This window comes from Paroedura picta, chromosome 12, assembly GCF_049243985.1.
Source record: "Paroedura picta isolate Pp20150507F chromosome 12, Ppicta_v3.0, whole genome shotgun sequence".
Lineage (NCBI taxonomy): Eukaryota > Metazoa > Chordata > Lepidosauria > Squamata > Gekkonidae > Paroedura > Paroedura picta.
The window spans coordinates 34,723,435-34,739,846 of NC_135380.1; the positions used below are offsets into that span (position 1 = coordinate 34,723,435).

The 16,412-nt window shown below is 50.3% G+C and overlaps 1 protein-coding gene across 8 annotated transcripts in view; it reads left to right on the forward strand.

Moving 5' to 3' along the window:
• Nucleotides 1–16,412, forward strand: part of KCNT1 (potassium sodium-activated channel subfamily T member 1) — a 205,474-nt gene that overhangs the window by 63,579 nt on the left and 125,483 nt on the right. The window contains exon 1 of one of the 8 annotated variants that reach the window (XM_077305305.1): nt 10,877–11,256. The exons of 5 other annotated variants lie outside the window; for them this stretch is intronic. In XM_077305305.1, coding sequence (XP_077161420.1) covers nt 11,105–11,256 — 152 coding nt within the window. In that variant the 5' untranslated portion in view covers nt 10,877–11,104. Of the gene's footprint in view, nt 1–10,876; nt 11,257–16,412 lie in introns of those variants that run through there. 2 more of the 8 variants (XM_077305304.1, XM_077305306.1) reach the window with 2 other exon arrangements.

A 16,412-nucleotide genomic window follows, 5' to 3' on the forward strand; every position in this document is an offset into this window, starting at 1 on the left:
CCAAAAGCCAGGGCTCTTGCCTTTAGCTGTTAGCCTTGGCCACACCCCAGACCTCCCTTTCTCAACCTTTTGACCATGGAGTAACCCCTGAAATATTCTTCAGGCTTCCAGCAACCCCAGAAGTTATGTCAGCTTGCCACACCTCCATGCCATGCCCCCAGAAGTCACATATTTACATGTGCATGGCATCACTCATAAAATAAAATGCTTGTTGAATAAGAAATTAGTTTCATTTTTGTATGTGCAGTACCTTGTCTGAGCAAAATAAGGAAATATTCGTCTCAGCTGTCATAAAGCCCAGCATGCAAAGCAGCAATTCTCCTCTGTGTGATTTTGAGATCACCTGTAACTTTGGGACAACTTCCTCTTGCTCTTTTTCCATTATGTGTAAATTCAACAAGGCCACTGCAAACCAGATAGGGGGATTTCAATATATATATAATGAAATCCTCCTCCCAACCGGATTAACCCTTCCAGGGCTCTGGAGTAACCTTGAGGTTGCTAGTAACTCTGGCTGAGAATAACAAGAAGGAAGAAGGCAGTCAGTCCATATTATTTGGATGGTCCCAAACTGCTATTAGAACTGGTGGCCATGCTAGACTTCAGGGCCCACCCCATGGTTTCACGCATGTCTATTTTTGTACATATAAAGTAATGGTTAATATCCATTGTAAATGTGTGTGTTGTTTTGATTCAGCTCAGCATAGTTTTATCCGCTGATTGCTATTGCTTCTTTTTGCCATTTTACACTTCTTTGCCCTCACTGTCCCTGCCCTCATTTGCCCTCACCAACATTTACTCTGGCTGTGTAAAGGCCCTGTTCTGTGAGCACAAAATCTGGTGGCAAAGGTGCCAAAGATGGTGCTGTCTTAGAGACAGTCATCAGCCTAATTGGCGGGATGATAGTTATGCTGATGTTGCTTTGTCTAGTTTTCAGAGAGCCTTTAGACAGTATTGCTTGGAGACTTTCACTGGCAGGGTGCCACTGTTTTGTCAACTTTGCTTTTAGTGAACAAGCTTTGTAGGCTGTTAGGAGTTTCTCCGCTGAGCAACAGGTCTTCCTGAGCTGTTGGTTGACAGACATCATGGGTTCCAGTCCCAATCTTGATAGATGCGGGTGCTGAGGCTCCCCTAGGCTAAATCCAGACCAGAACCGGACCCCCTGAGATGACCCTCTTGTCACAAACCTGGAATCTTCCATCGGACAGAAAACAAGTGGAGACATTTCTTAGAAAAAAGTCCAAAGAGGGAGTACATCAGGGCACTTCATAAGCTGAGCCTAGGGTTCGATTAGGCAGCTCCCCCCTCCTCCGACAAACACACATTTTGCCCACCAAGCTCCTTTCCCACCTAACACAGGCATTAGTCTACAGAGGGAAGTTAAAACAAAGCAATAAGCCCTCACTGCTAGCAAGCGGTTGAGGGCTGTCACCTTCCAGTCACAATATACAGAAATAGCCCCTTGAAGGACAGGGCCAGGCCAGAAATGAAACAACCAGAGAACAAACTGAGAAAGGAGGAGGGGAGCCAGAAAGCCAAAATGTAGAAATAAATTGGATGCCACAGCCACGTAACCTAGCCTGAAGTCCTGGCGGGGGGCTTACATGACACCTCTCTGCATGACTCTGTCCATGGAGATATCTTTTAGTAGCCATTGGCCACACCCTTTCATACATCGCTTTGCAGCCATAAGAACTTGCTTCTTAGGATAATGCATTTCTGCTGCTCCCACAGTCATGTTCCATGCTGATATTTATGGCGTATGCACATCCCGGCTCAGAACTGTGGCATACAATTCCTTCAGTGTACCAGCACCATAGACTTTCAGAAATGAAAAAGACAAGTCTTGGATCAGCTCCTTCCTAATGTTCTGCTGGTGAAGTATTCTGATTACCAGAGATTGTGGAAGCCACATGGAGGAAAGCTGCATGGGTTGAGAGCTGCAGTGATAATGAAGAAGTGCTGGTTTTTTATACCACGCTTTTCACTACCCAAAGGAGTCTCAAAGCAGCTTATGAACACCTTTCCCTTCCTCTCCCCACAACAGATACCCTGTGAGGTAGGTGGGGATGAGAGAGCTCTGAGAGAACTGCTGTGCCTGAACAGTTCTAAGAGAATAGTGATTGACCCAAGGTCACCCAGCTGGTTGCATGTGGAGGAAACCCAAATTAGAGGCTGCCAGTCTCTAACCACTACATCTAGCTAGAGTGATGAGGTGAAGTCAAAATGGAACAGAAAAGCTGGCAGGATCCCTCTGGAAGGGGCATTCTAAACGCAGGAAGGAAGGGAGGCTGAGGATCATCTCTATGAGATCTGGGCTGAGCTTCTGCTCCCTCCTTTGTTGCAGGTATTTACACCTGGGTGCAGCCAAAGCTTCTCCTAGCTCAGGAGGGAGGTTGGGAACCCCCTTGCCAGTTGAGTGAGCTCTGAGCAGAGCCTTTGTTTCCCATCTGAAGGCATTTTGCCAGGCTGCAGCCAGGGGTGAGAACCTCTGGAAGGAGCTGCAGAGTTCTTGGCCCTTAGCCTGTAGTTTGTGAGCCAGACAAGAGGGTCCAACACCAGCACAAGATGTTGGAATATCTCAGTCTTCAGTGGGTCAGTTCCATTTGTAAACCTCATTTTGCCTTCAGGTGTGGGAGGAAAGCAGGGTATAAATGCTTAAAGAACTAAGTAAATTGCTGCTTGGAAGCTGAAAGGAAAATTGCTGTGCCATGATGTCTTGGGGGGGCGGGCAGGGAATGGGTTGAGTTCCAGCACTGTCAGAGAGGGGAGTGTGTGTGTTTTCCTAGGGATCTAAGAGCTGAGATTGTTGACTCACAAACAACAGCTGATCCTCATCCATTTTTCATAGCCCTCCTCTGGTTTGCTGTCACTGACAGGCACTGGGCGAGTGGCATCCCTGGAAGATCTGCCTCAGACTGCCTTCCCAAAGGCTTTCAATCAGCAGGCACTCCCTGTAGCTTCCCCGTAAATAGGCAAGATGCAGCCTAGAGAGCATCGGGAGATCAATGGCTTGTACTTCATCTCTGTCAATTAGAACTTTTACTGACTCTTGAAGAACAAAGCTCGAATCCAGGGGCACCTTTAAGACCAACCAAGTTTTATTCTAAGTGTATGCTCCCGGGTCCTGGCTGAACACTCTAACCATTATACCACACTGCTGGCAAAGTTTGAATATGCAGAGAAGGCAGAGCACCAAGCTGCTTAAAGAATAAAATAGTTTTATTTTAAGAGAAACAACTTTATATAGAAAGAGAGAGAGAGAGAGAGAGAGAGAGAGAGAGGCCTAACCCTCTAGCTGTTGTCTGCAGCAGCTGTTCTTCAGGGAGGAAATGCACTCAGAAAGCAGGAAGCCTCCTGGTGAGCCAATGAGGACACTGAAGGAGACAACCCAAAACTCATCTGGAAGTTCCTATCCTTTCTATGCTAAAATGTATCTCCTCTGATGCCCCCTACAGCAGTAGTCCCCAACTCCCGGTCCGGAGACCGGGACCAGTCCGTGGATCAGTCAGTACTAGGCCATGGCTCCTCCTTATCCTCCTCCCCGGCTGCTGACTCAGGGGCTGCCCTGCCACTCTGCTGCCGGCTCACCTTTGTTGCTCTCCAGCGGCCACCACCCCCTCACTGTGGCACTGCGCAGCTGCTCCTGGCAGTGCCCCTCAGTGGGCAGTGGGAGGTCAGGGGTGCTGGCAGGAAAGCAAGTGGAGCAGGGGCTCAGGCGGCGGCGATGTCCCTCGCCAAATAACAACACCCCTGGGCCTCAGTAAAATTGTCAAGTGTTAACCGGTCCCTGGTGATAAAAAGGTTGGGGACAACTGCCCTACAGGACACTCTTTATATTCTGCCCAGTTATGCACACCCCAAAGCTTACATATTCTGTCACATACAAGCCCCTTCTCTTTGTTCAGCGTGATCTAGAGGTTAAGAACAGCAGCCTGTAATCTGGAGAACCAGGTTTGATTCCCCACTCGTCCACATGCAGCCAGCTGGGTGACCTTGGGCTAGTCACAGTTCTCTTGGAGCTGTTCTTCAGAGCAGTCCTCTTAGAGCTCTCTCGGCCCCACTTACCTCACAGGTAAGGATTGCCAGATCCCTGTTGGGAAACGCCTGGAGATCTGGGGATGGAGCCTGGGAAGAACAGGGAGCTCGGTGAGATACGATGCCAAAGAATCCACCCGCCAAAGTAGCCATTGTCTCCAGGCGACCTCATCTCTGCAATCTGGAGATGAGTGTAATGCCGGGAGATCCCCCAGTCCCAACTAAAGGCTGGCATCCTTATTCACAGGATGTCTGTTGTGGGGACAGGAAAGGAAAGGTGTTTGCAAGATGCTTTGGGACTCCTTAGAGGAGAGAAAAGCGGGGTATTTTAAAAAGCTCCTCATTTTTGCTCATGAGCTCAGAAAGGACAGAGAACCGGGTGACGGAAAAGGAGACGAGAAACAGCAGGGCCAGGAGAGCTCTAGAGCAGGGGTAGTCAACCTGTGGTCCTCCAGATGTTCATGGACTACAATTCCCAGGAGCCCCGCTGGCAGGGGCTCCTGGGAATTGGAGTCCATGAACATCTGGAGGACCACAGGTTGACTACCCCTGCTCTAGACATTGGTAGTGGCCTCCATGTTTGGCTGTGGGCCTTGGCAGGTGTTTCACCATGATAGCCAGGAGTTATTATACTGGCAGCAATGGGGTGGAAATGTGTATTTTGCCTCATCTAAGCTTGCCGTCCAGCACTGGATCTTTGCTCTCTTGCACGCTCCATGCTCTTCTTGGCAGCACTGAAAAAGATGCGGATTTATTCCACCGACAGCAGATCGATGGACGGGTGGCACTCGCCTTAATAAGAGGAGCCGTTTTCCGCGTGGCGCCGGAGGCCTCTTGGCCATCTGTCTGTTGATACAGCCAGGCGCTGTGTCATTTTTGCATGGCCTCCTGGCTGCCTGTGAGAGGCCTGTGTTCTCTGCCAGAGAGTGGAAATCTGCACTGGGCAGGACGTGGAGAGGGCGGTCAGCTGTGAAGGGCCGGGCAGGTGCAGCAAAACACTCCAGAGCTGGTGTAACAGAGATGAGATTTGGGGCAATGAGACTCTGGTTTAAATTTCCCCTGTAGTGCTGGGCATGAAGCATGAGCTTTCCGAACACCCTGTCTGAATTCTGGAATGCAGAAATGGAAACTGAGTACAGAATCCTGAAAATGGTATGTGGGAAGCCATGAGGCTAGTCCTCAGCGTTGGAAGGGTGTCTTTGAGAACTGTTGTGATGTAATAGCTAAAAGGCAGACGGGCAATGCTGAGAGTTTGAATCTCACCATGCTAGCTGCTCTCCTGGTCCTCACATCTGCAGTGTGGGGTTGACCACTCTAGTGAAACTGGATGCTGGACTCCCAGCATGGCTCTTCTCCTGTAACCCTGTTGTCAGACATGTTTTACTTGCATCGTGCCTGTGTGGGCAGAGGCCAAAGAGGAGAAGGGCTCTTGGACTATTCATCTGGAATGCTGCAGCAGGTGATCCTTGGCACTTGCATAGTGATCCTTGGCACATGTCAGGGTAGCCAACTTGGTGTAGAGCTTAAGAGCGGCAGCTTTCTAATCTGGGTTTGATTCCCTGTTCCTCCACATGTAGCCAGTTGGGTCACAGTTCTCTCAGGGCTTTTTCAGCCCCACCTCTCTCACAGGGTGTCTGTTGTGGGGAGAAGAAGGCAAGGCGATTGTAAGCCCCTTTGAGACTCCTTCAGGTAGTAAAAAATGAGGTACAAACCCAGATCTCTAGATCAGGAATTCCTACCTAAGGGGCCACAGATTCCTGAGGGTCCACAGGAGTAGCAGAGGGGGTCCGCAGCCCTTCCCCTCATGCCTTAATGCAGGGGTAGTCAACCTGTGGTCCTCCAGATGTCCATGGACTACAATTCCCATGAGCCCCTGCCAGCAAACTCTGGCAGGGGCTCATGGGAATTGTAGTCCATGGACATCTGGAGGACCACAGGTTGACTACTCCTGCCTTAATAGACTCGCCACAAATTAGGGAACCAACCCCTTCCATTACTCCCCTCTCCCCAAGTCTGAGTTCTCCTGTGGTTTCTTCACCTGGGGAAGGGGGCGGAGCCTGGATGCCTACACCTGCCTTAAACCACATCCTGCCTCTTCCCCCCTCATTCCTCCTTGAGTCTCCCTCTTAATGCAGGTGGTGATGCCACTTTCCGTGACATGGCACTTCCAAGGGGCATGGCCGGGAGGCATATCCAGCTGACATCACTTCCAGGGCTCCTCAAAACCTGAAAAAATTATTTCAGGAGGTCCTCCATGGTCAAAAGGTTGAAAAAGGATCCTTTATTTATTTGCAGGAGGTGGTAAGATGTCGGCTATGGGAGCCTGCACCTATATTCCCCAATCACCTCCTTTTTCTGGTGCTCTTCCATTTAGAACTGTGTCATCTCCTTTCTACTTCCCAACCAGTCAAGGGGTGCTCAGTCCTAGGGGGAGGGGGGATACCATGGAGCACAGGCCCAGCCTGCAGAAAGTCTCCAGTTCAGACCCTGATATCTCCAGTGAAAGGATCTCAGCCCACTAGGGTTGCCAAAGACCCTTCTTGAAGACCTTGGAGAGCTCCTGCCAGTCAGATGGGAGAATGATGAGCTAGACCGCTCAGTGATCTGACTCGGTATAAGATAGCTTCATGCGTTTCTTTTGTCTGGCACAGGATGGCACGGTACCTTGCCAAGCTGCAGCCACTCGTCGTAAAACCTTATTGTGGCTCTTCCAAGCCTCCCTGCCAAACGCCCACTAGAATCACTTTGTGCAGCCTTTCCAGCTACCTCTGAGAGATGGGCCATTTCTGTTGCTAAGAGCAGCAAGTTCATCTTTCGGGAAGCAAACCATGTGGACGTTAATGGCACGGCCTCCTCGAGTTTTACGATGAGGAGCTCAGAGGCAGACTGTGATGGTGTCTGGCCGGTCAAACGGCTAAGAGAGGTGAAGTTACAACATCATTGGAGGCTTGTCGTTGGGGGACTCAGGCCTTAGATTGTCTGAAGACCTCTAGAGCAGGGGTAGTCAAACTGCGGCCCTCCAGATGTCCATGGACTACAATTCCCAGGAGCCCCTGCCAGCGACCGCTGGCAGGGGCTCATGGGAATTGTAGTCCATAGACATCTGGAGGGCCGCAGTTTGACTACCCCTGCTCTAGAGGCTGGCAATAACAAACCACCTTGCCTTGAAAACCCTATGGGGGCTACCATAAATTGACTGCGACTGAGCAGCAGAAACTAATACATTATTTAAAAATTCAGCACTTCCCAGATTTGGGATTGCTGAGTTAGCTGCTTTTCTGGGTTAAATTTGGTGGCTGTGGTTACTCAGGATCAGCAAGTAGGCCTCCTTCACACAAAGGTGTGTGCATGGGCTTAGATGATTATAAGGGGCTGAGACAAATTCATAGGGGTTAAATTCTGCTAACAGAGCAGGAGTGGGAGGGACAAAATTTGGGGGACCCAAGTCAGCTGGAGGGTCCTGGATGCCAGTCTCATGGAAGGTCTTTTCATTTATTTTAATGCAGTTCTGGTTGCAGCCATTAGGGGCAGAGGGGAGTCTGAGCATCCTAAAAGGCATTCTGTGGTGGGCTAGACTTCCCTTTCTCTGAGGTTCTCCTAAGGCACACTTGCCTAATGGATCATGCTAAACCCACCAACTAATACAGCAAGGGAGGAAGACAAGCAACCCCACTGATGGCTGCTACACCATCTGTCCATTACATGCTTTAGGAGTTGTTACTGTGCAATAAAACCTTGAAGATTATCATGAGGACATTTATGTTATCTAGAGGTCTCTTGTGGCACAGAGTGGTAAGGCAGCCGTCTGAAAGCTTTGCCCATGAGGCTGGGAGTTCAATCCCAGCAGCCGGCTCAAGGTCGACTCAGCCTTCCATCCTTCCGAGGTCGGTAAAATGAGTACCCAGCTTGCTGGGGGGTAAATGGTAATGACTGGGGAAGGCACTGGCAAACCACCCCGTATTGAGTCTGCCATGAAAACGCTAGAGGGCGTCACCCCAAGGGTCAGACATGACCCGGTGCTTGCACAGGGGATACCTTTACCTTTAGAAGTCTCTAGGTACTTGTGCAGTAAAAAGTTTTCAGATGGGGTCCACTGAAGAAGCAGTCATGAGTGAAGCACAGGTTTTACCAGTTCCTCATTTGGATCTGGAATTCCCACAACATTCCTACAGTTACGCAACACTTTTGTAGAATTGCTGTATTATGTTTGTGTTTTTAGCACAGTGGATAAACTTTATATTGCGTAAATTCGGATTTAGTTGTGTTGTCATTACACGGTGGCTGGTGGCCAATGCTGAGTCTCCTGGCTTTGCCCCAGAAGAGTTATGCCTATGAGTGTGTTGTAGTGGATAAATTGTCGGACCAGGAGATCTGCGAAACCCAGATTCAAATCCTCACATGGGCCACGGACACTCACTGGCTGGCCTACTTCACAGGGTTGTTGTGAGAATAAAATGGGGGGGTCCCCATTGAGGATAAATGTGGAGTACAAATAAATAGACAAATATGGACAGACAGGTCAGTCCTTTTATCACTGTAGATTCATGGTTACATAAGCCAAATGATGTCTTTGTTTTGTTTTGATATTTGGTTTGGATCAGGATCATACGGGGCGGGGGGGCAGATAGAATCTTTGTCTGGGGGCCTATGGGGCTCTCAGCAGCCCTGAAGCCACACTTCTTTTGCTATCTACCCTTTCCGTTGAAGGCCCCTTTAGGGTCCTATCCCTTAGGAACATCATTGGCTGGAGATCAGTGAGCTGCAATATGATGGGGGAGGCAAAAAAGTACTTTTTGCTTGATGGAAAAGATAGTTTGGATGCAACCCACTGAGTGCTCATGTTTTAATAGCACTGCAGTATTCAGGAGCAACATTTAATGCACAGTCCTAAGAGTGTGTCTCCATCCTTAGAGCAATTCCCCCAAGAATACATACATAATATCCCTTCAACATCCTTCTCACGACCCTGTTGATCAAGATGATTTTGCAGAGGTTGAGAAGATGGCTTGCCTAAATCCCTGGCACAGGTGAAGTTTCTACCAGGGCCCCCCCCCCCACATAATTGAAAGTTTCATCTCTTAGCTACTATGTTACGTTGTCATAGTGATAATTTTATTTGGGGGGGGGAGTACACTAAATATTCTTCATTTTTGATTTACAGGTTGAAAATAATGAACAGATGTATTTTTTTTTCTTACTTTGGATTTTGCTTGTAAAAAATACCCTTCTGTGTTGACCCCTATGCACATACCTTTCACCACCTTGGATTAGTCACGTGGGGGACCCTAGCCGATCACATAACCAATCAGATGGTACAGTTCCACAGGACTTGTAGGACGGAGCTCTTCTGGCAAGCGTTTGGTTGAGGCCAGAGATCCTAACAACATCTAACAAGCCACCCCCCCCTCAATAAAACGCTCAATAAAACACTCTTAACCTGGTAATCGTCCTATTCAAAGGGATGGCGCTAGAAATACTAGCTGTAATTGATGTTGCTTTAGTTAAAGATGGTTTTAAATGGTTATTATATGTATTATTTTAATTATATTATTGTTTTATTGATGTTGTACACCTCCATGGGCCGGCCTTTTGAGAGGGCAGTCTATAAATGGAATAAATAAATTAAGCAAATATCATGATAGAATCATAGAATCATAGAATCATAGAGTTAGAAGGGGCCATACAGGCCATCTAGTCCAACCCCCTGCTCAACGCAGGATCAGCCCTAAGCATACTAAAGCATCCAAGAAAAGTGTGTATCCAACTTTTGCTTGAAGACTGCCAGTGAGGGGGAGCTCACCACCTCCTTAGGCAGCCTATTCCACTGCTGAACTACTCTGACTGTGAAAAACTTTTTCCTGATATCTAGCCTATATCGTTGTACTTGAAGTTTAAACCCATTACTGCGTGTCCTCTCCTCTGCAGCCAGCAGAAACAGCATGATGCCTCACTGCCAATCATAATTGTCTGATAGCATCAGAGAGGGGCAAGTGAAGCTAGTGGAAAGAGCAGGTGAAGACAAACAAAGGTGAGCAAATGAGGGCAATGGGCAATACAGTTTCACAAAACACTGTAGAAGAGTATAGAAGAGTATAGATACTTTGATTTTGTCTTGAATTGAGCTGTTGTAACGTACATAGATGTGTGAACAACTGTGACTGGTTTCACAGTGACAAATTGTTTTAACATGTTATTGCCTGCCCATCTAGAAGGGATTAAAAATGCAATTGCCTATATATTTATTATTATTATTATTATTATTATTATTATTATTATTATTATTATTATTATTAGTCTCCTAGCCTCTCACTTAAATCACCTGGAGACAACTTACAACAACATTCAAAAACCACAGGGGTAGTCAACCCGTGGTCCTCCAGACGTCCATGGACTACAATTCCCATGAGTCTCTGCCAGCGTTTGCTGGCAGGGGCTCATGGAAATTGTAGTCCATGGACATATGGAGGACTACAGGTTGACTACCCCTGCTCTAAATGACAATCCCCGCCTTCAGTCCAAGGAGGGCAGCGGGCTTGAAAAGTAATCAATCAATCAACCAATCAATCAATGGGAAACCTTATTAAACAGCAACAGAGAGCAGAAGGCCAACTCTTCTCATTAAAACACAAAGCAGGAGGCAGGAAAAGCAACGGGACGAGTCCTGCCACTGCGGGTTGCAAAAGTCAAAGCGGCCAACTCGGCAGGGAGGAGGGACTTGGCACTGAGGGAGGCCAGAGCGGCTCCCCCGATCCTGCGCCGGGCAAGGCTGGCCCCCGGGCGGGCTTCGCGGCACGTGCCCTGGAGCGGGGCCGCCTCTCCCCCCACCCCCCTCCGGTGCCTGTCGGCCCGTCCTCCTCCGCACCGCCGCCCCCCGGCCCGGGCAGGATTGTTCCACTGCGCAGCTCCGCGGGAGGGGTGGCGGGTGGGGGCTGAGGCTGCCTGGCAAGGGGCGGAATGGTACGTGCCTCCCGCTCGGAGCGCGGCTGCATCGTGCGGGGCCAGGCTCGGCGAGGGGCAGAGGGACTCCGGCCGGCCGGAACAGTGACAGCAGCCGCCGCCGCCCAGGATGGCCAGAGCCAAGCTGAAGAAGTCGCCGTCCGACAGCAATGCCCACCGCAAGACCATCCCCCCGCTGGCGACCACGGAGGACGTCCCGGGGGTCAGCCCCCTCTTGCCCACCCGGAGGCTGGGGTCGGTGGGGAGCGAACTTGGACACAGGTACCGCAGTGCTGCGTGGCCCACGAGGGGGGTCTGGGGGGGTGGGCCCCAGGTGGGGGGCACGGCGGGGCAGACCCACGACCCCCCTCCGGGGCAAGCCCAAACCGCGGACTTTAGGGGGTTTATTTGCACTGGCGAGCCCCGCCTGCCTCCCCCACTGGAGATTCGGGGTGTGCTTTTTGCAAATCCTATGCATGCCAATTCGTTGGAGCCGCGGAGAGCATGTCTCCAGCATTGCTCTCTTGCCGTGCAGTAAAATGCAGGGCTGGTGGTGGTGGTGGTGGTGGTGGGGTCTGTCTTTCTTTCTTCAGGGCTACCGGCTTGCCAGCTGATGGTCCCGGCAGCAGGAATGACAGGGCTCGGGGGATTTTTACAAAATGTTCATTGTTAGATCTCTCCCCCTCCAGTGCATGCTGGGGCTCACCCCTGCCCCCTCCCCAATGCCGCAGCTGTCTTCCGGAGGGAGGGGACTCCCCCAAGCCCTTCCTGGGCAATTGGTATGCGGGTCTTGCATTTCCCTCGGAAAATCCCCTTCCCCGGGTTCCCCTCCCTCCAGAAGGAAACGGTTGACTGTCTGAAGGCTCACAGCAATGCAGATACAAGAATGAGTCCCCCACTCCCTCTGTTCTGTTTCACGCTCTCTTCCTCTCCCTTCTGTTCCTTCCCTCCTTCTCCCAAGCTCTCTCCCATTGGTGTGCTCCATCTTCTCTTCGTGCCAATTCATTCTCTCATCCTTCCTCAAAACATGTCCTGCACATTCACTGGGTTGCAATGTTGGTGCTCTCGTGACCGGTTTCCTTTTTCCTCTCCGAAGGGGGGGCATGCTGTCGAGACGGGCTGGGGAACTGGTTTGGGACCCCTGCGGTGGGGGAAAGGAGTCTCCGCTGCTTTCTGGAGAGGGCCACTTGCCTTGGGGAAATGGCCCTGCACACGGGGAGAGGGGGGCAGTAGGAGAGGGAATGCCTGGGAAGCAGAAGAGTCCGGGACTCCGTAGCATGGCCCTGGTTGCTTTACAGGGAGGAGACATGGCTCGGTGGTCAAAGCAGTTGCGGAAGGTCCCGGGTTCAATCCTGGCCTCTCCTGCTCAATAAGGATGGCTGGGCAAAACTGGAGAGTCGCTGGAATTCGAAGAAGGAAGGACTGGATTTTGAAGAGTTGGGTGGACCATTGGGGGGAGCCGATGGAAGGCTGCTTCATGTGGGCACATTGCAGGGAGAAGGGTGATGGCTGGGTGGTGGGACTAGGCTGGGGTCTGGCTTTCGTCCCCCTCTCCCAAGAGGATGCCGTAGGTGTAGGTCACTCCTGGCAGGCACACTAAAGAGCCGGTAGAGGAGCATTCTTTCCTAAACCTTCTTCCAGCTCCTGCCAGCCCTCCTCTTTGGCCGTATCACTGTCTTCATGGCTTTACGGTGTTGTTTTCTCTCATGAGCCTTCTCCAGCTGGTCTTTGGAGAGGCAGCATATACGTTAGCTCAAAAAGAACAGCTAAGCAATTAATGGAGAATAGGGCTTTGGTAGTAAGCTGAGTTTACACCTCCTTCCTCATCTCTGGTGCCTTCCTTGCAGGAAGGGTCTCCTCCTGCTGTTGAACCCAATCACCCTGGCATTGTTCTCTCCCTTTCTTCCCCCAGCAGCTCTAGGAGATTGGACTGCAGTCACAGCTTTGCCATGCCTGCTTCCAGGTCCAGCGTCCTCTTCACGGGCATGCATCAGGTCCCGACTTGACTGGGGGGGGGGACTTCCCCCACCTGTTCCTCCCAGCCCAGGGATGGTCCACCCCATCCTATCCCAAAGGACCTTGAGAGTTATGGATGCCTTGTGGGACCAGAAAGGGAGAGACTCACAATTCACGCTGGCCAAGTGACAGAGAGGTGTGTTAGCTGCTGGGCCAGTTGTTACCAACAGAAGGCCTGAGGCTCATTCCCCGGCATGGCCAGGTAGAAGGTTCATGTAGAAGGTGATGGAGAAGAGCACTCCCTGAGAACTTGGAAAGCCACTTGGGAGAGTCGGCATAAACAATCCAGGCTGAGAGGGACCAGTAGCCTGCCTCAGTAGCCCCATTCGCATATTCATTGAGGGGGGGAACAGCTCAAGGGCAGAGCATCTGCTAGGGTACGTAGAAGGTCCCAGGTTCAACCCCTGGCACCTCCAGTTACAAGGATCCAGGCAGTTGGTGAGACAGAAAACTTCTGGCTGTGAACTTGGGGAACTGCTGCCCATCTGACCAGACAATACAGACCTTGATGGACCAATGGCCTGATTCAGTAGAAGGCAGCTTCATATTTTAATGCCTGGGTGATCATGCATTTCTTGCCTGAACCTGTGTTCATCTCTTTGTAAGAAAGAGCCAATGAGCACCCACTTTACAAAGGAAGCTGGGGACCAGTGCAGGGAGAGAGCTGGAGAGAACTGAGCAAATCTCATCGCTGAGAGTGAGCTGGGACCTCAGTGCCTGATTTCTGGCCAGGTGTCTCCCCAGCCACCACTCAAAGACCTCTTGAAGGCCAGTGCAGTGGAGAGGATAGAGCAGGGGTAGTCAAACTGCGGCCCTCCAGATGTCCATGGACTACAATTCTCAGCGAATGCTGGCAGGGGCTTCTGGGAATTGTAGTCCATGGACATCTGGAGGGCCGCAGTTTGACTACCCCTGGGATAGAGTCTTGGTCTTGGACTGGGAAGAGATGAGTACAGATACCTGCCCTCCTATGAAAATTGTTTTCAACCTACCTTACTGGGTCGTTGTGATGATGATATTGGGGGAAATGTGGCATTGATCAAAGGGGAATCTTGCACTGATTGAATGCCCTGAGATGGCAAGACAGTCCCCCTCCTGGGTCTGGCTTCTAAGCAGGATTTCTCAACCAGGGTTTCATGAAAGCCTGGGTTTCTTGACTGTCCTGGGGGGGTTTCCTGAACGAGTAGGTGTTATTTAGTTTTTAATACATTTTTAAAATGTTTTAAACATTCAATGGGTGATATGACCATATGTAGTCATGACAATCCACCCATCCCTTCCCAAATGGCCAAGGATGGACCTGGAGGGGTAAGAAGGGGAGGGGGCATGTTCACATCAGTTGCTGTGAACCAGTGAGCATGTTCACAGCAATTCTATCAAACCATGTTCTGCACAGTGGTGCCACTTCTGGGGTGTCTTGAAACCTGAATAATGTGCCAGGGAGTTGTCTACCTTGAGAAAAGAAGGCGACAAATAGTTATTTATCCAAAGCCTCTTCATTTCCCCATTCCACCCTGTTTAGGGCCTTCCAGACTGCCAACAATTGAAACATTAAAAGAAAAAGCAACATGAAACATTCAGACCAAACAAGAAAAAAATGATCTTGGGTTCGTAGGACCGTTTTTCTTCCAACTTGGTGACAGCCCATGCAGAGGAAGGTCCAATGGATGTCCGATCCGTGTAGCAGGCAGTGGGATCACTTGATTCCCCTGACAGGGAGGATTCCAGCGTGGGGTCTTGCTACCCCAGCTTGATCTGCTGTTCTCCAGCCAGCATCCTCGCGGACACAGCCTAAGGAATTGCCTGCCCCTAGGATCCCCCAGGGCACGAGACACACAGAAGAGTTCATTCAAAGAAGAGCAGCTGTTTTTTTGTACCCCACTTTTCACTACCCAAGGAGCTAACAGTCGCCTTCCCTTCCTCTCACTACAACAGACACCCTGTGAGGTAGGTGAGGCTTAGAGAGCTCTGAGAGAACTGTGACTGGCCCCAAGGTCACCCAGCAGGCCTCATTAAACTTAGGTTGGTTCACAGTCGCCTTCCCTTCCTCTCTCCACAACACAATCCCTGTGAGATGGGTGGGGCTGAGAAAACTGAGAAAGCTGACTGGCCCAAGGTCACCCAGCTGGCTGCATGTGGAGGAATGGCCCTTTCTCTTTGGACTCAGGAGTCTGAAGGAGTCCCAAAGTGACTAACAAAAGCCATCTCTTCCTCTCCCCAGAACAGGCACCCAGGGAAGCAGGTGAGGGTGAGAGAGCTTTGAGAGAACTGTGACTGGCCCGAGGCCACCCAGCTGGCTACCTGTGGGGGAATGGGGAATCAAACCTGGTTCTCTGGATTAGATGCCACCACAATTAACCACTGCACCATGCTGGCATGGCCCTTTTCTGCTGCTTGAAGAGGTCCATTGCCTTATTCCCTAGCTGTTCTGTGTGTGTGTGTGTGTGTGTGTGTGTGTGTGTGTGTACAGAGAAGCACTGGTGGGTAGGGAGCTAGTGTAGCATCCAGAAAGGAGTTCTCACACTTGGAGAGAGTGTGTATATGTGTTGGAACTTAAGGAGGTGTAGAGACTGGTGCAGCAGCAGGAGAAAACTGACCCCGTATTTGTTTGTCTGCCTGTATTTTTATCTTGCTTTGGCTCCAAAATTGGCTCCGAAAGAGCCTTGCTGTAATACAAACCGATAGTAGTATAGAACAGCACAGGGGCTCTCAAAGCTGCTGGAGGGAGGCACAGAGGGAGCGTTAATTGGGTTCGGCACCATGGGAGACCTTGTTTGTGGTTCTTTCCTGGGTAGGACTGACTGAACCCAAAACAGAGTCATAGGCTGTGTGTGTGTTGGGGAGGGGGGTGAGGCGGATAGTGGTCACAGTATTGGAGATGAGGACTGGATTCAAATTTGTGTTCCACTTCTTCTCCTATCTGGCCTCTTGGGAATAACTGGGAGGAATGCCATAGGTCCGGGATGCATGAAGTGTGCCTGACCTAAACTGGCAAAATTTGAGTCCAATGGCAACTTTAAGACCAACAAAGATTTATTCAAGGCATGCTCCGGGGTCGCATAACTAGAGACCTAGATGGGTTAAGGAGGCCCTCCTGGGTGGTGGTCTTGTTCAGAAGGAAAATGTCAGGGCAGTTGGCCATGGGGAGACCATCTAACTCTTCCTTTTGGAAAGCCAGCTTTGTACAGCCAGTCATTAGAGTCTTTGAATAGGATTCATATGTTCTTATGTAAACCACCCTGAGCCCCCAGGGAGGGTGTTATGTAAATAAATAAATAAATAAATAAATAAATAAATAAATAAATAAATATTCAGGTTCAAATCTCCACTCTGCCATGGAAGCCTGCTTGATTACCTTGGGCCAGTCGTTCTCTCTCTCTAGTCTACCTTGCAGGGTTGTTATGAGGATGAAATGGAAGGGG